Here is a 23769-nt window from a genome sequence, read left to right on the forward strand (position 1 = left end):
CGCACATAACCTAGTTTTGAAGCCAAATCCCCATTCCAGCATTTGAGCCATAAGAAACTGCTTGTTGAATTAAGCTCCATTATCGCTCAAAAAACTATGGCATATAAGCGATCATCGTTGCATGTAAATGCTTCCATCATTTACTCTTCAGCAGAAGGAGGAGTTTAAGGTGAGCTTAAAACCCATCCATCAGTCAGAGAGTAGATAACACAAACCACAAGCTGTGTTCTGCAGGAGAGCAATAGATTACATTGTATTAATGCTGACAGCAGCTGTGAGAACAATGGCACTGATTGCAGGGCACAGACCACCTGCTATGCTCTGCAATCAGCACCTGGGAGGCTCATTTACACACAAATGAAACTGATAAAGTGCCAATGGACATTATTGTCCATTAGCACTTTATGCAAAATGATCACTAAAACTGTAAGTCTTCAAATAGTTTGAAAAAGATTGTCTTTGCATGTAAATGAGCCTTTTCGCTGCTCTGATGCTAAATCTCAATGCATCAGCAGATGCATCTGAAATAAAATCAATTGCCTTGGACAAAGTAGGAAAAGATTCCAGGTCCTGTTCCCTTGGGGTTCTAGTAATATTCTAAGACTCTAACTGATCCAACCACATTGAAAAGTGATCGCACTACAGAGGTGGCTACAATACAGGGCTTGAGAGGGTGTAGCTGCCCGCCAGTTCTTTTTAAAGGAGGTCCCTGGAGGTAGGGGGGGCCCAGAATTAACCACAGGGAAGGAGGGGAAAATCAGTCTTAACAGCAGCACCATGCTCTCACACAGGCGTCTAAAAATGTGGCCTTTTTTACAAACGCGTTCAACAGTGTTTAATGAACCCCATCATTGCAATGAGTGGTGTTAAAAAAAATAAAAAAATAAACACACACTAAATTAGAGCAGACAGCTATTTTCTGGGAACATCCAAGAGAAAACTACCTGTCCCACGGACAGGAACTAAAGATTTGGAAGGTGTTCCTGCCTTTAAAGCAATCTGGGAGGTCAGTAAAGTGAACTCTCACCCTCAATGTGGTGCCTGATAAGCATCAGACAGGGGGCTGCACTGCATGAAAGTGGCTGAAATAACCAGTGAAGACTTCCAGAGTGTGACAGGCAGGCAATCACGTGAGGGGGGGCAGGGTTGAAGAAATGTATTTTAGTTAGAGTGACCCTTTAAACTCCAACATGGCCGACCCCTCTTCCCACCTGTTGGGGGGGGGGGGGGGTGGAAATCAGAAAACCCTCATACACGCTTGATGACTGGTGACCTTGAACAACATTTCATCTTATGTGTATGGCCACCTGGTAGTGATTTGGGCTAGCCTTCTATGACAGCCAAAGTGGGGGAGGGCTCCTGCAACCGCAAGCTTACATAAGAGGCAGAGCTTGTCTAAGCAGCAAAGCTCATCTCTGTAAATACAGTTTGTGTTTATTGCAATATGAGTAACTAAAAAAAGAGGAAACTGCTGAGATTCTCTTCCTAGTTTATATATTTTAGTGTTCCTTTAATATATACGGTCAGAAAGATTTTTTTTTTTTTTTGTTAATTATCCAAAAACTGCATATAAAGTTTTGTAATAGGATTCCTATTATCACTATAGACCCAGCATGAAATCTCATTAAAATAAGACAATACACTGCGGAGCTCTGTCATGTGGTATTGTATCAGCTCAATATTCAAAAAAATGCCACAAAATAGCAAGAAATTTTCATTTTGGCTGAAAAATTTACTCTGGAGGTGTATGTTCTGAACAAACAAAACGGTGAAGCTGGGAGAATTAACAAGGCATCCTGAATATATACAATCAATGTTAACATATATGGAACTGGAGTTCTAATGTAAAACAAAAGTAATAAGTTAAACCTACGAGAGGACTACATTCAAAAACGTTAACGTCACATCTTATTCAGCTTCTGGTAAAACTCTGATTAGTTCATTTAAACTACACGGGGGAATGTATTCCTGTCTAAAAATGGCGCTATCTTCCATTGCATGTATCTGAAGGTTTTCGGTCCATTTTTTGAATTATGATGCAGTAGAAACAGCCAGCTTTTTCAAATGATCCATAAAAACTTGTAGGCTGACATCATCGGTCAAAATGGGGGCTCCACCATCCTATGGAATTAAAAAAAAGGTATGTTTTACTACACGTAAACCAGACGACAGCAAAACATTACAGTAACAATGACTAAAGTTAAAGAGGTTGTTTGGGCTCATTTCAACCTAGACCCCTGTCCATCATCTGGCCCGCTGTGCAGTGCATCAGCAGACAGGGGAGGAAGTGCAGACGCTGGATTCACTTGCCCAGAACAGGAGGTCTCCTAACAGGAGCAGAAAGCGAAGCAGAAACATCCTGAGCAGCGAACCCAGAGGATAGGACATAACTCGCAATGAACCTAGGCAACCCCTTTAATTAAAGTGAATGTCCATCTTTAACAAGCAGTTCCTGTTCTGGCAGACTTTGAGCCTTCCTTGTATTACAGAAGAGCCATTAATCTGAATGACCATCATGTAGTACTCCATTTCCTAGCTGGCTGTTTGCCAGGGAATATAAAGGAGGGGGAACTCTGCAACACTCAGCATGAAAAGCTGATCACCATTCTGAAAGTGGTTGTGTCAGAACCCCTTTAACTTTTTCCAATCCACTGTCTGACGTCTTCCTACATTCTGATTGAAACCTGTGCAGCTCTGATGTCGGGGGCTTCTCCGGCATGTTACATACTGCAGTAATGGTTCTAGCCAGCAGATGGCGCCATTGTATAATGGCAGAAAGAGAAAGCCCCCTAGGAAACCCTGAATCCAAAATAGTATTGCAAAGGGTTAAAGCTGGGTTCCACACCACTACTGTTTAGTAGTCTGTCTGCGCTAGCCTTACCTGTCCATAGCTGTAGATATTGTTGTGTGTCTGTGAGGGGTTGACTTTGGAGAGCAGGAATCTAGCCTAAAAATTAAGAGGAAAGATATCAGCATATAGCAATACTAACATGTTGGATAAATAACATACTAATCATCCTCTACTTACTTGGCTGCCTCCATGTTCTGTATTGATGTAGCGTGGCATTGGGAATCTGCTTTGTAAGATTTCCTGGGCATCATCTAGTGGTGCCTGAAGGAGATGCTTGAAGTTCTCATACTCTGGCATGTCATGGTAACCAGCTTTTTTCCACTGTGCAATAGTCTGCAAGAATAAAAAAAATATATATGTATAGACAGGTATTTGGGGATAAATTTCACACCTCTAATGAAAGCCAAACGGCTAAAAGACTTTATAAACAAAGGTATGCCAAATTTAGGTAATAATTTTAAAGTAAATCTTTAATTTTAACCCCTTTAAGGGCATGGCCCTTTTTTTCCCCATTTTCGTTTTTTTCTCCCACCCACTCTTTAAAATTTCATAAGCCTTTTATTTATCCATCGACGTAGCTGCACGAGAGCTTGTTTCTTTGCAGGACGAGTTGTATTTTTTCAATGGTGCTATATAATGTACTGAAAAACTTTTAAAAAATTCAAAGTGGAGTGAAATGAATACCGCCATCTTTAGGTGTGTCTTGTTACTATGGAGTACACACTGCAACAAAAATGACATGATAACTTTATTCTATTGGTCAGTACGATTACTACGATACCAAATTTATGTAGTGGTTTGGTTTTTTGCTGCACTACTTTTTTCAAAGATGTTTAATTTTTAAAAAGTTTTCCGCCATCTTCAGACCCAATAGCTTTATTATTTCGTCGACATACCTGTGCGAGGGCTGTAGTTTCTGTTGGTACCATTCTGGAGTACAGATGACTTTTTGATCATTTTTTAAATTGGAGATGGGTGGGGGTGTGACCAAAAATGCGCAATTGTGGCGTTACTTTTTTTTCTGCTGTTCACCGTGCGGGGTAAATAACGCATTATTTTGATAGACTTTTACGGACGCAGCAATACCATATATGTGTTTGTTTTATTAATTAGATTGTTTTATTATTATAAAAATGGCAAAAGGTTTTTTTTTTTTTTAAACTTATTTTATTTCTTTTAATAATTAGTAAAACTCTAAACTTTTTAAATTTTTTTTTAGTCCCCAGAGGGAACAAGGACTTGCGATGCGTGGATTGTTCCTGCAGTATGATGTAGCATTACATTATACAGCAATCTGACAGGTATTCTATCAAGCCATGCCATAGGCATTCTGCTATGACAGGCCCCCGGGCTGCCATGACACCCGCACAGCAACCCGGGAGATTCAAATGTTGCTGTCAGAATTGACGCGGCATTTAAAGGGTTAACAGCTCCAATGGCCATGAGGCTTATAGGAGCTGTTGCGGGTGGGTGTCGGCTGTAAGAAATGGCTTGAACACACATTGTATGGAGAGAAATTGCCTCCTGACCTCCCTTCATACATGCAGGACGTAATTGTACGTCCTATGGCATTAAGGGGTTAGCAAAGAGAAAACAAAAACGTAGAAAATAATCCCCTCTCCCCTGCCAATCACAGTTCTCCATTAATAGTTATAGGGTTGGTGCCAGACAAATTAAATTCAAGCCAGTGGAGTTGTGCTTCAAAACCAGCTACAACCCGTGGACACAAGTCGGACCCCTGTGATATCTAGTTATCATTCAGAGTCTCCCAAGGTCAAGCTCTGTCCATGATGTTTTGTTTTTTTTTTAAGCCAGTCTGGCTGGTGCAAAAATACGCCCATATCATATTTGTGTGAAACTGGACTAAACCCAGGGCAGAATTGTAAAAAGAGTACATAGAGAAAGTGGAAAGTTGCTGCTTTTCATTTTCCAAAATCACCTATGTGAAAGAATAATCTCTCTGGTTGTCATCAGCAATTTCATCTTTTTCCCTTAGTCCTCTATTGTATTGCATCCATTTTCCAGGAAAAACGTACCTCTCCGAGATAGATGACAATCTGGAAGAAGGTGTCCATAAGCAGAATTCTGTCCGCCAAAATGCTGCTGCTGTCCAATAAAACGGGCTGTTAAAAAAGAGGGAAAGAATAAATATACGGTGATATCTGTCTGTATTCATCCATCTACAGAGTGTGGACGACATTCCCTTACCTCAGGAGGACCATAGAAAGAGTAAGAGTAGAGAATGGGCTGGATCATGATGAGAGACTGGGTCAGGTCTTGTCTGGCAAAATGATGCCGATAGTAGGACGACTCGTCAGGACTGTTATTAAACACCTGCAGGAAGGGGGATCTTCTCAAGTGGAACATGAACTGCAGAACAATAGGTTAAGATTTAATATAGTGACATACAAAAGTTTTGAATATAAAGTCTTGAAATATGGTATAAAACGTTGACAGATATACGCTAGGCCTGGAGACAAAGAGAATTCTTAAAAAAATGGATACATTGAAATTACCTGAGGGTAAAGTGAAAATGTGTCTGAAAGTCTGAAGGAGGTGGGATCATCCTTGTTGTACTGTCCAAACTTCTGGCACTGTAATAAATAATTACGTATTGAGAAAACAGACAACAGACTGTCATTACAGCCATGGAAATGTGATCATGTGATCGCAAATCAGAGAGATAGACTTTGAGCCGGTATCAAAGGTTTTGATGTACAAGGCCAACCTAGGCACATAAGAGTATTTGGAGCAGATTGCTGTCCGTTGTTTATTCAGACAAAACATGGCCACATGCTTTCCTTGATTTGCGATTATTTGGCCCCAAATAACCTAAACTCTTACCAGGAAGTTTTCCCCCCTTTTTTTAAGCTGAAAATTAAATTCATGTGGAAACAATGAAAACTTTTTATGTTATAATTTCATGTATTTGGTTTGGTCATGGACCAAAATCTATATTTTTGTATTAAATGCCTCTTTTACATGTGGTTGATGAACAGATTATTTTAGGGTTTCTGTAACTAGGGTCTTGATATCATCATTACACGACACTTACGAGCCTGATTAGCTGTCTGTCTAACCATCGCAGAACATCTGGTCCCTCTTCTGTCTCGGCTCTATAGACTCCAAGACGCGCCATCAGCACCGCTGCTGCCTCCTGATCAAAGGCCGCCTCAATGTGTTGCAGCTGTGTCTGAGCATCTGCCCAGCTGAAAGGGGAGGAAGCAGATAATGGGACGTTAGCCAAGTTTCACCGCTGGTGGTAAAGTGGGTGCCACGAATATTTGAGAGCAAGCACTTACTTCCTGGCGATTGTGGTGACTCGGATACGTTTCTGTGTGGTAGAATGCTGGTACTGAGTGACAAACTGAATAGCCCCACGGCCGCCTTGAGGAATGGGTGCATTGTGCTGAAAGGGGAAAACATACAATAGGAGGATACAATTACTACGATACCAAATTTATATAGGTTTTTTTTTTGCTGTACTACATTTTGACTGCGGCATTTAAAGGGTTAACAGCTCCGATGAGCAGCGTGGCTTATAGGGGGTGTTGCGAGCGGGTGTCAGCTGTAAGAAACAGCCGGCACCCACATTGTATGGAGCAGGATCAACCCGTGATCCCCCTTCATACATACCCAAAAGCTGCAGAACGTAAAAATGATGCATAGGTGGCAGAGACTACTTTTACATGCTAGTGACAATCTATTTACTACTTGAAAGTGCACCTTTACTATAGTCTATTGCCAATACTAGAAAAAAAAGATACTTTGGGCAAAAAAACTTTAAAACATTGGAGTGCTGAAATAATGACATAAAACATACCTGATTAACCACTTCAAAGTACAAGGCTAGAGTTGTGGATGGATCCAGACTGCAGATTTTCCACTGACATGTCCCACCCACTCCAAGTTCCTAAGACAAACAATAAACGTTATTCTATAGTAATCTGTAATGCTGAATAGTAGACTAGGGTTGGTTGTCACTGACTTCAGAAGGGATTTTACATGTGCGGCACGCAACCATCTGCAGTAGGGACATATTGGTTCATCATGTCATTAAACCAAGAAAGCAATGAAAGACCAGTGGGGATGATTGGAGCAGCGGCACTCAAAGCAAGAGATTTACCAGGTGAGCAAAGTTTTTTGTTTTTTTAAATATCCTTTCTTGCAGCTAATTTAATCTCTTACACTCTCAGGCAACCCCTTTAGAGAGAAGAGAGTTCAGGCCAGACATTTTTAATGCATACCGGGTTTTCGTTACTTTTTGTAAAATACACCAGGTTCTCCTCGCCTGCTCATTTGCTGCAGTTGGTACCCTACACTTCTTGTTTATAAGTTCCGATTTTCAGCTCTCTTCCCCTTTTTACTGGAGTCCTGCTGTTTACAATCTATCAGGCAGGGGTGTGCGAGCCTACCGTTCTGCCAGTAGTTAAGTTTTCCTGTAATTCCTTTTATCACCCATGCTGAATTGCACGGTCTCTTGTCCAATCAGCAGAGGTGCAGTATCTGAATGCTTGCCCCCATGCTTTACCAAGACAATTAGAGTTAGGCATTCAAAGGTCTTCTGCCCAAATACTTAGTAAACCCCAAATAATTCCTACATACACACAGACACATGCTGTAACAGCAGGGCAAGCAGAGAATGTGGAAACTGAAGACATTGGGAGCATCCCAACAACTACAGAAGTTCAATACCTAACAACAGGCAGTGGATTGCAGAAGGGCTGGGGACCTCTAGTGGCAGCCACTTCATTTTTGATTTATAATGGTAAAACAACATTATTAAATAAAAGTATATTACAAGATTGATGAGACACACACGTGCTATTACACAAATATAAAAAGGGTATCTAAAAAGTTAGTGCCCTTTTAAATTATAGCAAATAAACCAGGGGCAAAGGGCAGCCATCAGCAGGTGCCGTACCACATGCTGGTTTGTTTTTCTGAGAGCAGCTAAGATATATCTGAAGTTAAAGAGAACCCGTCGGCTCTCCTGACTTGTCTGTTTTAGTAAACATTTGTACTCTTTTGAAAATTAACAATTCTGAGCCATCTTTATTTCTTATCATTTTGCATTGTGCAGTTCCAGTTATCCCTTCCACAGAGTTTTATTGAAACCTACCCTTTCCTTAAAAAGGCCTAGAATGGATACCTCTGGGTGTCCCTCTCACCACCATCCCCAGATCATCAGAAAGCACTTCCATCACCCTTTCCCAAAATGCCTTGATGTCAGAACAAAGCCACATTAAATGTATAAACTCTGCCCTTTGTTCTGGACATCTACGGCATTCTTCCAATACAAAAGAGTTGGGATCATGTTTCACTAATGAGAAATATACAATTAGACCATTTTTTTTTTTTTTTATTAGCAGCACACGGCGGTGCGACTTCATATCCTCCATCAAACGTGGAATGATCGGACATTACTTAGTTATTATCTCTAGAGGCATGAATGCAAGATGAGCATTGGCAAGTATACAGTAATGATATCAGACCTCTAGTACCTTCACCTTTCAGTATTTGATTTACTGAAAGGGAGGGGGGGGGGGGGGGGATTTAAGTAGTATTTGCTAAAAATCAAACATGTAAATCCTCTTTCGGGGTGGATTCACACATACGGATTTGCTGCAAATTTTCTGCAGTGGAAAAATCTGCAGCAAATTTGCATCATTTAAGTAGATTTAACCCCTACAATTGAATGGATGAAGTCTGCACCCAAATCCGCACTAAATATGTTGGAGATTTTGATGGGATTTTTGGTGTGGATTTGCTGTGAATTTTTCCACTACATGTGAGTGCATCCTAAAAAAGGTATCTGTCCTGGTGACGCAAGTCATAATATATCTATATAAACTGATGGAATTACATTTTTACTGCAACTTACATTTTCTGAAATGCATGGACTTTTCACATTTAAGGAAACACATGGTCCAATGGAACCTGAAATTTTCAGTTCTCTTGAAGTCTGTTGGAGACAGAGGAATTATTGAAATATTGTCCATTATTAAAAAAAGATTGCTTTAGGAGAGCACAGTCACCACATTTAAAAAAATATATTTTCCTGTGTGTTTTATAAGTAATATAATTCTGTCCTGGCTGGAAAGGGTTTTTTATTTCAGTCGATTTTGTTGGCCATCATTTAGTTCTGCCGCTTCAGGGTCCAATTCTCGCTGCCAAGATGGCCACCTTTATCTTTGGGCTACCTCACTGTCAATAGTACATTTGTAGTAGAACGACCATCCTTGCTCTGTGATAGCCAGAGCTGCTCATGTGATCTGTACTGGCCAATCACAGAGCAGTGCATAGTGTGATTAGAAAATGGCGATGCCACCTTGGCAACTGGAACTGGCGAACGAAATGACAGCCAACAGAATCCAATACAGGTAATACAACCTCTACGCCCTGCAGTCTTAGGACTGAATTTTGTTCTAAAAATGGAGCGTTGCTTTGTACAAACTAGCACAAATAAAGAGCCTTAGATCATGAAAAATGTAAGTGGGAACCAGATTGCTGGGGGTCGCGGTTCTAATGTATATCCACAGTTTCTTCCTAGATCTCCCAGGATGACTTATGTGAATTGCATAAAAATACAATTGTACTGAATGGTCCCATTTGAATATCAATTTATCCGTGTGCATGAATCTAGGCAGAGGAATAGACTACAATATAGACATTACAGCACCGAGTCTCACCTTAACTTCTAGGGTAGCACCAAAAGCCATCTTGAATGCTCCATTCAAATCTTTACTGAACACTCGCTGGAAAGTTTGCTTGAACAGTGATGTATTGAAAGAATCCCCAATGACAATCTGACCTCTAAAAATGTACAAAATAGGTTACTATTGTGAACACGCAGCACAGCCCATCATCAATGTCACAGTACTAGAAGTTCCTGTAAAGTACCCAGTGAGGTTGGAGCAGCACTTCATCTCCAGGAGACCGGTCTGGTCCAGGGCACAAGCATAAATGTCAATGCAGTGACCATTGGCTGCACTACGGTTCGCCAGTCCTTCATAGTGCTGTGTACAGAGAATACAAAATTTATTACTACATTTATATCACATTTTTTATACTTATAACAATAGATATCTGTTCACAATAGCAGCAGTGCTAACAGATATATATATTTTTTATTTCAGCTGCCTTTCTACACAAGTAAGGCTTACTACACACAGACGAGCATGATTTCAGGATGCAAGGCTCGTGAACGTGCCATGTCCCAGCGGATGCGAGTCATTATTGTGTCAAAAACGCCTCCCATCACTTCAGTGCAGTTATGATCCCCCAATGTGGCTGAAGCCTCACATCACACGCCGTGCAATATGTTTTCCAGCCCCATTGAAAACAATGGGCATGGCGTTCCAAGGAATGTGCAAAGATAGAGCATGCCACAATCTTTTTCCCACACTGCGATGCGTGAAAAAAAGAATCACCCATGTATATGACCCATTCAAAAGAACGGTGTTCGTATTCGTGCGCCTCGCAACGCACAAATCTTGCATGATTCTCTCAACCTTGTGAAAACAGCCTAAGAGATTTAACTCACTAATTAACATATAAGGGGATTCCTTAAAATGCTGAGACCGAAAATGTAAAATCTTTAAGGGAGAAAAGAACAATAAAAGGAGAATAGACGAGTCCCCTCCCCCTACACATAGAAAATTCAAAACCTCTGAAAAAAAAGAAAGAAAAAAGTTGTTCATGCCTTAGTAGCCTTCTTCATAAGACGGGCATTATCTTTCTCAATGTCATGCCAGGAACGAATTGGCGTTTTCAGTTCATCTCCAACAACCATCCCTGGTCCTTGTGTTGGTGGCCCTCCAGTAAACAACATGATTCTGGCACCAGTATTTGGGAGGGTTCCCTAAAGAGAAGTAAAAGATATTACATTTATATACACAAGTCTCTTAAGAGACAAACCAGATTCTAAATTATCTACTATTAATCTAACGGATGCCACTAAATGACAAATTCAGTATTTGAGTGAGCGATCAGTGCAAGAGGTAAGTGGAGTAGAAGTGGCGAAGAAATGGACAGAAACATTCATTTCTCGCTAATAAGATTACAAAGAATCTTATATTTTGCTTACAATATCAAGTTCTGCAAAGATTGTTGATGCCTATGGCCGAATGCCTATAGACGAATAATCACTGGGGGATTCGTGGTCAGACACCCGCCGCGAATCCCGCGGCAATAGCCATCCATATACATGCTATGTTAACAGATTCTCCCGAACTCAACTGCGATTTTCCCCTAGCGGCGGCGAATCACAGCATGTTCTATTAATCGCAGAAAATCGCGAGGACAGCTTCCAGTGCAGTCAATGGAAGACGTCCGTCCTGCGATACTCTGCGCTGTGAGCACAGCGGAAGTATTGCGGGAAATCGTGTCACCGCCCAGCACCGATGCGTCATGTGCTTTGGCAGAGACTCTCTCCACAGATCCAGTAATTATTGTTCACTTTAACAGGAGCCAACCAGAAATGAGAATCATTGGCGGCTCGTTCACTTCTCAGTGTATTTAAACACTCCATGCTCAGTGGTTCATATAGGAAATAGCCTGAGGAAGGACCCCGACTAGGTTTAAAAGCTCACTATAACATCCAGTAGAGGCGAGTAGGGGGTCTCTGGTGGGGGAAGGGGGCGACGGGTCTGATTCCGCTGTAAGACTTTGCAGGCGCAATCCGACCCTGCCGTCGGCAGGAGGCATAACTCGGTGCAGAACAAAGCCTCGCTGATGGATGATAATCATCATCACTTATATAGTGCCAACATATTCCGCAGCGCTTACAAAACAGGGGAGAACAGATACAAGAAACAAAGATACAAAAACCACTGTTACATGAAGTAATCGGTTGATGTAAACAGTAGGGGTGAGGGTCCTGCTCCAACATACTACAGATAATGGGGTGATACAGAAGGTAAGGGGCTGGAGATCTGCAGGGTGTGGCGAGGTGCTATACACAGACAGTGATGGAGGAGTGTTAGCACATGCCTTACTATGTGTGTATCTAACTGGACTTGTTAATGGAAAATTCATTTCAACATAAAAAGCTCACCCCAATTTACAAATGAAATCATTTCATCAGTTGTGGAGGCACCAATCTACCAGTATACAATTACCTCTAACAAGCCAACAGCAATAGACAGAGCCACTCCTGTGGATCTCAGTGGTCTTTTCCCCTGGGGCACAGGCCATGGGTCACGTTGTAATTCACCAAGCAAGTCTGTTAAATTCATATCAATCTTATGTACTGGCTGCAAGAACCTAGATTAAAAGGACGAAAAGGTCATTACTACAAATAAAATTAACTAGGATGGCAAGCATGTCAAAGACAGACTGTAAACAACTATAGAAGTCACAGAAAATAACAGTATATATAGGTTACCTGCTGGACAAGAAAGGCTGCTCCTGAGGCTGCTGTGGTCTTCCCTGTTGTGCCGCAGCCACTGGTCTTGAAAGACCCAACATATCCTGATTCAGAAAAATAAAATATTGTAATTATCTGGAAATACTAATAAGCCGTGACATGAAAAACCTTTAACAATACTGTAGTTAGATTTTCTTTCAGTCACTGGACTGTTAAATGCGATGCCTTAAGGTGCGCTTAGACAGAACGATTATCGTTAAAACAATTGTTTAACCCCTTAATGATGGAGCTTTTTTGCTTTTTTCCATTTTTGTTTCTTCCTCCTCCCTTTTAAAAAATCGTAGCTCCTTAATTTATCCATCGACGTCGCTGTATGAGGGCTTGTTTTTTGTGGGACGAGTTGTATTTTTCAATGGCACTATTTATTGTACCATATAATTTACTGAAAAACTTTTTAAAAATTCTCAGCGGAGAGAAATGGAAAAAAACCACGACATTCCACCATCTTCCGGTGCGTCCTGTTTATACGGCACACAAACTGCAACAAAAACGACCTGATATTTTTATTCTATGGGTCAGTACGATTGCTACGATACCAAACTTGTATAGTTTTTTTTGCTGTAGTACTTTTTTTTTTTTTTTTAAATATTTAATTTTTTTCAATTATTTTCTGCGGTCATTTTGTGCGCGCAATACCTTTTTTAAATTTTTTCGTCGACGTAGTTGAGCAAGGGCTCATTTTTTGCAGGATGTCCTGAAGTTTCCGATAGTATCAATTTGGAATACATACGACTTTTTGTTCGCTTTTTATTGCGTTTTTTTCTGGGAGACAGGGTAACTAAAAAGTGTATTTCTGGCGTTCTTTATTTTATTTTTTTTCCACACGACGTTCACCATGCAGGACAAATAATGCACTACTTTGATAGATCTGACTTTTATGGACGCAGCGATATCAAATACATATTTTTATTTTATGATTTTGATTTTTTAATAATGGATATGGCAAAAGGGGGGTGATTTAAACTTTTATAACTTTTTTTTTTTTTAACAATTAAAAAAACTTGATTGATTATTTTTTTTACATTACTTTGAAGTCCCCCTGGGGGACTTTAACATGTGATGCTTTGATCGCTCCTGCAGTATGACGTAATGCTATAGCATTACGTCATACTGCTTTTTTACAGGCAGTTTTTCAAGCCACCCTGTGTGGATGGCTTGATAGGCAGTCTGCTAAGGCAGCCCTGGGGCTCATTCATTAGGCCCCCGGCTGCCATGACACCTGCACGGCTCACCCGATCTCACCGCGGAGGGGCCGTGCGGGACCCCCGAACAGCGTTCGGGGGATTTAAATGCCGCTGTCAGAATTGACAGCAGCATTTAAAGGGTTAATAGCCGCGATCAGCCGAGCACAGCTATTGCCCGCGGGTGTCAGCTGTAATAAACAGCTGATGCCCGCGCTGTATGGAGAGAGATAGCGGCGCTACTTCCCTCCATACACGTCCTGCAACAGCAGGACGTAGTTTTACGATAGGGCTGTCACTAAGGGGTTAAACTGAACAATTATTGTTCACTTTAACAGGAGCCAACCATGAATGAGAATCATTGGCGGCTCGTTCACTTCTCAGTGCATTTAAACACTCCATGCTCAGTGGTTCATATAGGAAATGGCCTGAGGAAGGACCCCGACTAGGTTGGAAAGCTTGCTATAACATCACGTATTTTTGTTAGCCACTAAAAAGGTATCATATCTACAAGATTACTTGGTTTCTCTTGCTGAGAACAATCACACATAAGAATGTGAAACACTGAATAAGGCTGGGTTCACACAGGGCGGCCGCAAATCTCGGGATTAGCCAGCCATGTGGACGAGATTTCTCAGAAACCTCATCCACACGGGACGGCTAATCTGCTGCGGTAAATCCGGCTAAAACCGCGGCTGCGGCCGCCGCAGATGATGCAGCATGTCCATTTACTTTTTTGTTTATTTTCGTCGCGGCTGCGCTCTCCTCTATGGGAGCACCGGCCGCAACGGAAAAGCAAGCGGCCGGGCCGCTTCAAAGCCACTGCGGTTTAAGCCGCCGGAAATTTTGCGGTTTTTGCTGCGGCCAAAACGCGAGATTTCCGACGGGAATCCGCCCTGTGTGAACCCAGCCTAAGAAGTGCATGATTCTCCACGGTGATCCGTTTGTCTAAACAGGCCGCACGAGCTGGTGGGGACGTCACCAACTAATTCGCTCGGGCAAATAAGAAACGTGCAGTTCTCTGTGTTTAAAAGTGCCCCCTTCAAAAAGGCCGGTTTAGTCTGTACAATTCTCATTGAGAATCCTGCAGCCCTCGAGCACTAATTGTTCAGTGTTTCACATTACTATGTGAAACACTGAACGACCAGTGTTTAAACGGCACGCTAAATGCGCGTGCCAGCGCTGATTTTTATGCCGGCTGAAACTGAACGATTATCATTCAGTTTCATTTGTTTGAACGATTTTCTGAACGTTAATCGTTATGTCTAAATGGGACATTAGTAGGTTTTTCCTCGGGGCTCTCTATGTGCAAACATTGCCGTTGGTGTCCGAGAAAAAGGGCTGCCTGTGGATGGACAAATATCTCAGCAGCTGACTTTAGATAGTGATGTAAAGCGTAGCCAACTTTTTTAGAATAACGGCCTTGTACGTACATGGGGAATAACTATTTCTGGTCATTACATGGACTCGTATGCTGCAATTTCCCTCTCTGTAAAGTAAATGCTCAGTTCTCTTGGAAGTGATTGAAGGCGTCTTAGCTGTCATAATGTCCCCATACATTGCTCCTTATCTGCACCACAGAGACATATAATATACCTATAATGTAGAACAGTATATAGCAGTACTATGCAGTGGAGCAGCAGCAAAATCACTCATTAGGTCTAACAGCAAGTCTGTGCTACTGTCTCTTCCCCCTTCCCTTCTTCTCAAAGACTTCAATGGCAGCAAGATAACTTCTCTCCCCCCTACACTTCCTGTTCTCTGTCCTGCTGTCGCCATTAACAGTGATATCACCACTTGACAACAGGCAGTGGACAGAAAGATTAGGAGGGAGACCCCTACTACTTTACAGTGATTTTTCAGCACAGATGTGTGATTTTAGGTAAATGAAGTAAATTTCACTTTTACTAGTTATCACACAAGTTGTTTAAAAAGTTAGTGGCCATTTAATTTCTCCTGTACTAGCTATACTTGGAGATCCCAAGGAGACAGAAAGCTACTGCACTGCTAACTTGTAAGAAAACAAAATGCCTTTGCAAAAGAAGGTTCCATAAATCCTGACAATAGTGCAAATGTACCACACAAAACTGTAATGTCACACAGACCATACAGCTCACTGCATCGCTAAAGCATCAGAAGACCCAGAGGAGAACTGATTTCACCATATTCCCCATGAGAGCACATAGTTACGTTAAATTTAGTAACGTCACAACAACATCAATAACTCGTACCTGGATTTGCTTAGCCGTAAGATCTTTGGTTCCTCGGAAAACATAACTTTTTGAGATCCCATCACAGTTGAGTTCGTGCACTTGAACCATTCTCCCAAAGGTGATCAATCCCACCAAGGCATCTGGAGGCAAAAGACTAAGTGACATCTGCAGCGATTCCTTGAGAGCTTGCAAATCTTCCTCCTCCAGGCAGGTATCAACCACATACAGGAATATCAGAGGAGTCTGTGGGCCGCGCTGCAATTACACAATATACAAACGCCTATAACACAAGGAAACCAATCCCTAAATGACCTATTAAGGTGCGTTTGGACAGAACAATTATCGTCCAAACGAGCAAAAGCGAATTTAAACATTCCATCTAAACGGGAGCCAGCGAATGAACGACAAACGAGAATGGTTTTTCATTTAGTTTCCGCAGAACTAAAAATCATTGTTGGCTCATTCACTTGTTCCATTTTAAACACTTTTCATTAAACGAGTTAACAATGAATCTGCCTGTCTAAACCGGCTGCACAAACGAGCTGGTGATAACGGTACCAGCTCATTTGCTCGTGCAGATGACAATCATGCTGCCTAAAATGAGCATTACACTTCAGAACAACTGTGACCAAAACAGTATAAATGGGGATGGAATTTGCATATATTTAAACAAGTATAAAACTAGTTACAGACAGAATTAACATAAAGCACAATGGGCAAAGAACAAAACCTTGATTACACTGGTCTCTACATACAATGATTCCTGGGGAAAGCTCTGAAACAAGTAATTGTCTTACTATCTGATAAGATTGCACTTTAATGTAAATATTCTATCACTTGCCATAAAGAACTAGATTTCTGTACAATGAGATCACAGTCCCCTTGTAACCTTATGTTCACCAAACATTAAGCTTCTTCAACAAGTGACCAGTAGACTCTAGTAGTATGTCCCATTATGAACATGTAATCAAGGGGGGTACCTGGACAATATACTCGATGGTGGAGAACTGTGGCATGAGCTCTGCAGGCTGATTCATCTCTGATATTCCAGCATATGTAGGAGGGAACTGAAAATAGAAACAATATTGCAATGAAGTTCCAATATGTAACAGAGAAAAAAAAAAGTTTCTTGAGTATTAAAGGGGTTTTTTATTTAAAAAAAAAGGATGTGTTGCAAAAAGTTCTTCTGCGCTCAGAGATCAAACCCATACATTTTTTATCTGTTTCTAAAGGGCTTTTGTGGCACTTAAAATTGTGTGAAAGGAAAAGTATACTCTCGTGCTTCAGAGGCTTCCTATCCAGCGCTGAAGCCCCAGTGTCCTCCCCAAGGAGGCATTGTGTGCATGACCACTAAGCCAATCACAAGCTTCAGCGGCGATTCTTCCATGGCCGCTAAAGCCTGTGATTGGCCGAGAGATCACATGCACAATGTATGGCACATAACCTCTCTCCGGCTTCTTCCAGATTCCGAGCGGCAAGCACTGGGAATTGACCGCTGGACTGGAAACCTCTGAATTATTTCTTTATTTTACGTCATTTTCAGCTTGAGATTTTTTTTTTCATATCTAGCAACCCAGGTTTGTATCTGGTGAAGGCAAAACACAAGGCGTAAAAATGTTGTGTACTGTTCAGAGGTAGAATTAACTCCTGATAGTGACTTCTATTCCCTGCAGGTTCCCACCCATATTTCATTATTGAAGAATCTCCTTTAACTTCCTTTTTTTCCCAGCGACTGAACAGTATGGTCTGAATGGCAAGTATAAAGCATCTTACATAGTAGAGAGCCATGCAAACTGTCTCCTAGGCTGTCATATACAGTATAGAGCCACGTTCTATACAGTGTAAGACAGATCAGCAATATACTCTCCCAGCCCCAGCTACAAGAACTTTATGCCCAGTAAGACACTATAGACCTCAGACAGCCCATGCTGTGTTCCATCTGAATAAGTGAAAGTTAATGATGTACATGACAATCCTACATAATACTTTTTTAAATGTACAATTGGAAATACGCTTTAACCCTTTCCAGTCCAATGTCGGGCCTGCCCCGACATCATCATTTCCCTCTACAGCTCCGATGTCGGGGCAGGCCCGACACTGCAGTGCAGGAGTGGATCTGCACCCGATCGTCAGACACATCGGGTGCAGATACACTCCTGCACTGGTCCTCATCGAGGACCCTCGAGGAGAAGGCAGAAAGGGTTTTAACCCTTAGCCACCTGACCCCAGCGGTCACATGATCGCCGAGTCGGGAGGCAGAAGGAGAATGCGGAAGACGCCGGACAGGTAAGCAGGTCCCTCCCCGCACCCTCCTGAACTCTGTCAGTTCAGGAGGGTGCAGGGAAAATGTATTTTTTCTCACCCATTCTCCCCAGCTCTAATTTATTTGGAGCTGGGGAGAATGGGTGAGAAAAAATAAATGGATTGGAAAGGGTTAACAATACAAGAGTGAAATAGCAACAGATGTCCATCACACAAACCTACCTGGTTTCGTTGGAAACAAAAGTTACAAGCCCACAACTTAGCTCTGTAGTCAACTTGGCTGAAAAAAAAAGAAAAAGAAAATATATAAAAAAAACTAGCCCTTATAATACAAAATATTTTCTACTATTAACTTTATTGCACTGATTTTAATGGTAGTGAAGCCGCCTCTGTGATGTCTTGCTCTGACCCCGAAGACAATATGATCAGATGATCGCTGGGTATCCCAAGCGGCTGATCCCTGGCAATCAACTATTGATTACCTGTCCTAGGGATTGTTTATCGATAGCATTTGCCTTGAAAACCCCGTTAAGTACTAAACACATCATTTTTAAGCCCCCTTTTCACAGGGCGATTCTCATTTAAATGGGCGCATCAGCAACTGACTTCAATGCCAGTTGTTCGGGCTGAACGTTTAGACATGCAGATTATCGCCGAGAATCGCTCACTTTTTCACCTTTCTATGTGAAACACAGAGTGTTTAGACGGAACGAGGAGGGAGCGAACAAGCAATGATTTTTATGCAGGCTAAAGCTGCACGGCGAACAAAACGTGCATGATGGCTTCGCTTTTAGACGTAACGACTATCACGCACTTTCGTTTGTTTGAGCAATGAACGTTACGTGTAAACGGGCCATTGGTAAATAAGTCAATTGCAGAAATGTTGCAATTTAGAAATGCAGCTACTTTGGGAACGACTTTCTGTATTGCATATTATTCTCAGTCATTCCTTACCAGAGTGGATTGAGGACGGCTCTGCAGGTCGGCCGTGTGCAGAGGACTGGCTCATACTGCACAGGAGGCAAGTCTGGACGCTCTTTAAGCGGAGTGAAAAGGCATCCTAGTGGTACGACCATCCGTGTAGCTTCCAGCCGACTAGATGGCCAGACGTTCCAGCTGAAACGCACCCCATCTCGCTCTTCGTTTTGTTGAATAAATTCCAAGTAGGTTGCCATAGAAACAGTGGTGCTGCAAAAAACAAAACAATTAATGGAATGTGCAATGAGTAAATATGGCATAAACAGCAAATGCAGGCAAGGTTTTGCAAGATGTGCCATAAGCGAATGAGCTACAGCCATTGTCCCTAGTCTTACCATAACCCTGTCACCTTAGGTTAAACCAGCTATTAAGTTTCTGGATAACGCAGACATCTCTTAAAAATATGTTTCACAACTGGAGTACCCCTTTAAGCTACTAATATATGAGATTAAACTTGCCTGAAATGGGACGATTTGGGCCATTTCAGGTGATGATTAGAGCAGAGATAAGTGGGGGATGAAGGGAGGAGATAAGTGGTGTTACCTGTGGCTTAGGGATCACTACTATGGAGCTTTTGTATGCAGATATACTGTGGGTGGGATTCAGAGTTGGATGTTTTATAGAATGGGTAATGTGAGAGGCACTTCACACAGAAAAGAGGTATTTATTAAATAAATAAAATATGTTTTTTGATTTTTAATAATTGGGGGGGGGGCACTAAAAAGTAAATTTTATTTACACACTATAATTTCCCATTGAGGGGCACCATCTCATATGCCACAGGAAAGCATGAGATGCAATGTATAATTGTATATACAGCGCAGGAGGAGTGCCCGAGATCTGCTAACAGAGGAGACTGAACTTTGAAACATTACAAATTCCCATGTAGAGGATCGGTGATAAAGTCTGTGGATATCAGCAATCCCAATGCAACGTGTAGGCACAAGTAACAAAGGCCAAGCAGGTGGAGCACAGCCTCAGGAAGGAGGAGGGCTGTATGATGGGGGAAGCCAGCTATGTACATGCAACCTAAGGGTCCTAGCTGATGCAATGTAGCAACTGAGGATCTGATACGATCTCGTAGGCATTACATTCTTTAGGGTCTTTCTACACCGACTGATTCTAGTTAGATTTCTATGCCTGCATAAACTGAAGAACGAAGATGAGCTTCAGTCGCCTGCAGGGTTTACACTAAACAATTAGTATGGAGTTTCACATGATCCAGTCAAACTGAACGATGGTCCAAAGGCGATTACATGCGCACGGTCCATCATTTTCTCCTTTTACATGGCACACACTGGGAAGATTACGGATCCGCTGTGACGCCTTTTATAATGGATTCTATAACACGTCCGGCAGATACTGGTTTGTATTATTATGCAGAAGGGTGAATGCACACATGCAGATTTGAATTGTGGAATCTGGGACGGGCGGCCGCCTCGGAATTCCACAGCAAATACCATCCATACCATGCTATGCAAAAAAGTGATTCTTCATGCACACGAACGGAAACCAATTGCGGTTTCCACTCGTGGATGAAAAATCGCAGCATTCTCCATTTTCCTGCGGATTCCCAACAAACGCCTTCCATTGAAATCAATGGAAGCTGGACGGACCGTGGATTCCGCGGGAAGAGCAGGAGTTAAAAATAAAAATCTGTACTGCGCATGTCCGACAGCGAGCCGTGTGGACCATAAGCAGTACGGAAAGAAGAAAAAGAAAGCAGGTATGCGCAGACGCTGCTGTCAGGGCCGGATTCTGCATGCAAGTGTGCATGTGGCTGAACTCTGGTACAGGTTTTACTATCTTGGGTGTCAAAGAGCAATAAAGACCAGACTGAACAAAACCTGCATATGCAATCTAATAACCACGGGCACCCAAGGACCATGGAGCAAAGGAAATTAAAGGGGTTTCCGGGCAAACATTATTGATGATCTATCCTTGGGACAGGGCATAAATAGAGAATCACTGGGGATCAGCTGATCGTCTGGTCTGTTGTCAGTGCAGCAGGCCTGGAGCCATCAGGGTTGGAAATCTCAAGAGGTTGCTTCATTAACAATGAAATCAATGGAAGCGAAGCCCCCTATTACACTGCCGGCACTTTCAGCTCCAACACTGGAGTTGGGCATGGAAGTGTAATAGGGGGCAGCACTCCCATGGATTTCAAGGCTAGTGAAGTCCTTTATGATGCTTCTGCCTCTTACAACGAGGACCATGTCCAGTCCCGCTGCACCGACCACAGGCTGGGATGATCACCGAGGATCCCAAATGGGGGGTACCCAGTGATTAACAACAATTTATCCTGAGGGGAGGTCATCAATAGACTTTGCCCAGAAATCCCCTTTAAAAGGGAACTTGCCATCAGTTTCTTCCTCCACCATCTAATAACAGAGTTGATAGCGGTATATACTCTAAAGAGAGTCAGAGCGCCGTAAGACGAGAGAGAGAGTCAGAGCGCCGTAAGACGAGAGAGAGAGTCAGAGCGCCGTAAGACGAGAGAGAGAGTCAGAGCGCCGTAAGACGAGAGAGAGAGTCAGAGCGCCGTAAGACGAGAGAGAGAGTCAGAGCGCCGTAAGACGAGAGAGAGAGTCAGAGCGCCGTAAGACGAGAGAGAGAGTCAGAGCGCCGTAAGACGAGAGAGAGAGTCAGAGCGCCGTAAGACGAGAGAGAGAGTCAGAGCGCCGTAAGACGAGAGAGAGAGTCAGAGCGCCGTAAGACGAGAGAGAGAGTCAGAGCGCCGTAAGACGAGAGAGAGAGTCAGAGCGCCGTAAGACGAGAGAGAGAGTCAGAGCGCCGTAAGACGAGAGAGAGAGTCAGAGCGCCGTAAGACGAGAGAGAGAGTCAGAGCGCCGTAAGACGAGAGAGAGAGTCAGAGCGCCGTAAGACGAGAGAGAGAGTCAGAGCGCCGTAAGACGAGAGAGAGAGTCAGAGCGCCGTAAGACGAGAGAGAGAGTCAGAGCGCCGTAAGACGAGAGAGAGAGTCAGAGCGCCGTAAGACGAGAGAGGGAGTCAGAGCGCCGTAAGACGAGAGAGGGAGTCAGAGCGCCGTAAGACGAGAGAGGGAGTCAGAGCGCCGTAAGACGAGAGAGGGAGTCAGAGCGCCGTAAGACGAGAGAGGGAGTCAGAGCGCCGTAAGACGAGAGAGAGAGTCAGAGCGCCGTAAGACGAGAGAGAGAGTCAGAGCGCCGTAAGACGAGAGAGAGAGTCAGAGCGCCGTAAGACGAGAGAGAGAGTCAGAGCGCCGTAAGACGAGAGAGAGAGTCAGAGCGCCGTAAGACGAGAGAGAGAGTCAGAGCGCCGTAAGACGAGAGAGAGAGTCAGAGCGCCGTAAGACGAGAGAGAGAGTCAGAGCGCCGTAAGACGAGAGAGAGAGTCAGAGCGCCGTAAGACGAGAGAGAGAGTCAGAGCGCCGTAAGACGAGAGAGAGAGTCAGAGCGCCGTAAGACGAGAGAGAGAGTCAGAGCGCCGTAAGACGAGAGAGAGAGTCAGAGCGCCGTAAGACGAGAGAGAGTCAGAGCGCCGTAAGACGAGAGAGAGTCAGAGTGCCGTAAAACGAGAGAGTCAGAGTTGCCCATACAGATGCGCCAGACATGCCCATCGGTTTTCAAGGACAGGCATATTCATTTTCTATCCAGTTACATCACCTGACATCAGACGCCATCCGACCGCTAAGCTTAATGACTGCGACTGGGCAGTATCTGATGTCAGGTGACCCTACAAATAACGACCATAAATGCGAATTCAGCACAGCGTCCAAGCGATGTCTTACGTCAGGCAACAAGAAGCAAGTAAAGGTGTCCGTTAGTACACAAGTGCAGGCATCCGTCCACACAGCACCTGCGGATTTCATCAGGGGATAGAAAATTAATATACCTGTCCATCAAAACCAGGGGAGAAGGGGGCATGGCGTGGTGCGGCTGTGCGGAGAGATCTGACCTTTTACGAGAATCGGACTCCTTTCACCTAAGTTGAATACAGCATGGGAAAACTTCAATAGAGGATTTGGGGTTCACATCTGCTGCGCTGGGAGATCTGTCGTAGATCCGGCGCAGAATACCAGGACAGACAGCGCTTTTTTCTTCCGGTAAAACGGGGGGCGGCTGAGTGCAAACGAACAGACCCCATTATAGTCCAGATAGGCGTTCGGCGCTGTTCATTCCCGTCATAAGACGGATCCGTTTGGTCAGGGGGAAGACCAGAATAGAAAAACGGAACCCACGGCGCAGGCGTGAAAACACCCTACGGGTATAGGCGCACGTGTAACACCGGTATACAGCAGTCCCATTATATACACTATTACATGTATAGGTCATACAGGTTCCCTCTGATGAGGCCGGATATCCCATCATGTCACTACTACCCATAATAACACAATGTAACTGATACACTGTAACGACACCACTCCATACACGGCAAGCAGATACCTGTCCTCGGCGCGGGGCTCTCCTTACCTCTATCTCATTCACAGCTCGCTCGGTCGGTGTCCGGGGTTTCAGTATCCGGGTGGAGGCTCCGGCCGGAGAAGTACAGCTCAGCAATAGGCCGGTTACACCAAGTGACGGTGGTGGAAGGGGACGTCACAACCAACAGCCACGTAGGTGAGGCAGGAGGCTCCTCCCCGCTACGTCATCAGCCCGCGCCGCTCTCTCGGAAGGAACAGGCTCTGCTGGTTCTCTGGCGTCATCGCACTGGGCGGCCCTGTTCGTTCTACCGTGTATTTAGACTAATAGTGTGTTGCTATGGAAACAGTATGTGACCAGGAGTGACCTCTCTGATAAATACATGTCTTCCATCTTATATACTATGACATGATAATAAATGTACTGACTGTAGTGTAACCTGAGAAGTACTGTA

At 43.3% G+C, this 23769-nt stretch overlaps 1 protein-coding gene across 1 annotated transcript; it reads right to left on the reverse strand.

Moving 5' to 3' along the window:
- Positions 1–1655: 1655 nt before the first annotated feature.
- SEC23B (SEC23 homolog B, COPII coat complex component) lies at positions 1656–23515 on the reverse strand. Its single transcript, XM_066595771.1, has 20 exons — positions 23367–23515; positions 18892–19125; positions 18160–18217; positions 16656–16742; positions 15694–15930; positions 12240–12325; positions 11974–12118; positions 10557–10715; positions 9755–9870; positions 9544–9667; positions 8736–8816; positions 6675–6764; positions 6154–6260; positions 5907–6060; positions 5368–5445; positions 5060–5221; positions 4888–4974; positions 3029–3184; positions 2882–2947; positions 1656–2121 (listed from the first exon to the last, which is right to left on the reverse strand). Exons 2-20 carry the CDS (start codon positions 19110–19112, stop codon positions 2032–2034), a joined length of 2304 nt encoding a protein of 767 aa, XP_066451868.1. The 5' UTR covers positions 19113–19125; positions 23367–23515; the 3' UTR covers positions 1656–2031.
- Between the last annotated feature and the right edge of the window lie 254 nt (positions 23516–23769).

This window comes from Eleutherodactylus coqui, chromosome 3 (assembly GCF_035609145.1).
Source record: "Eleutherodactylus coqui strain aEleCoq1 chromosome 3, aEleCoq1.hap1, whole genome shotgun sequence".
Taxonomy (NCBI): domain Eukaryota; kingdom Metazoa; phylum Chordata; class Amphibia; order Anura; family Eleutherodactylidae; genus Eleutherodactylus; species Eleutherodactylus coqui.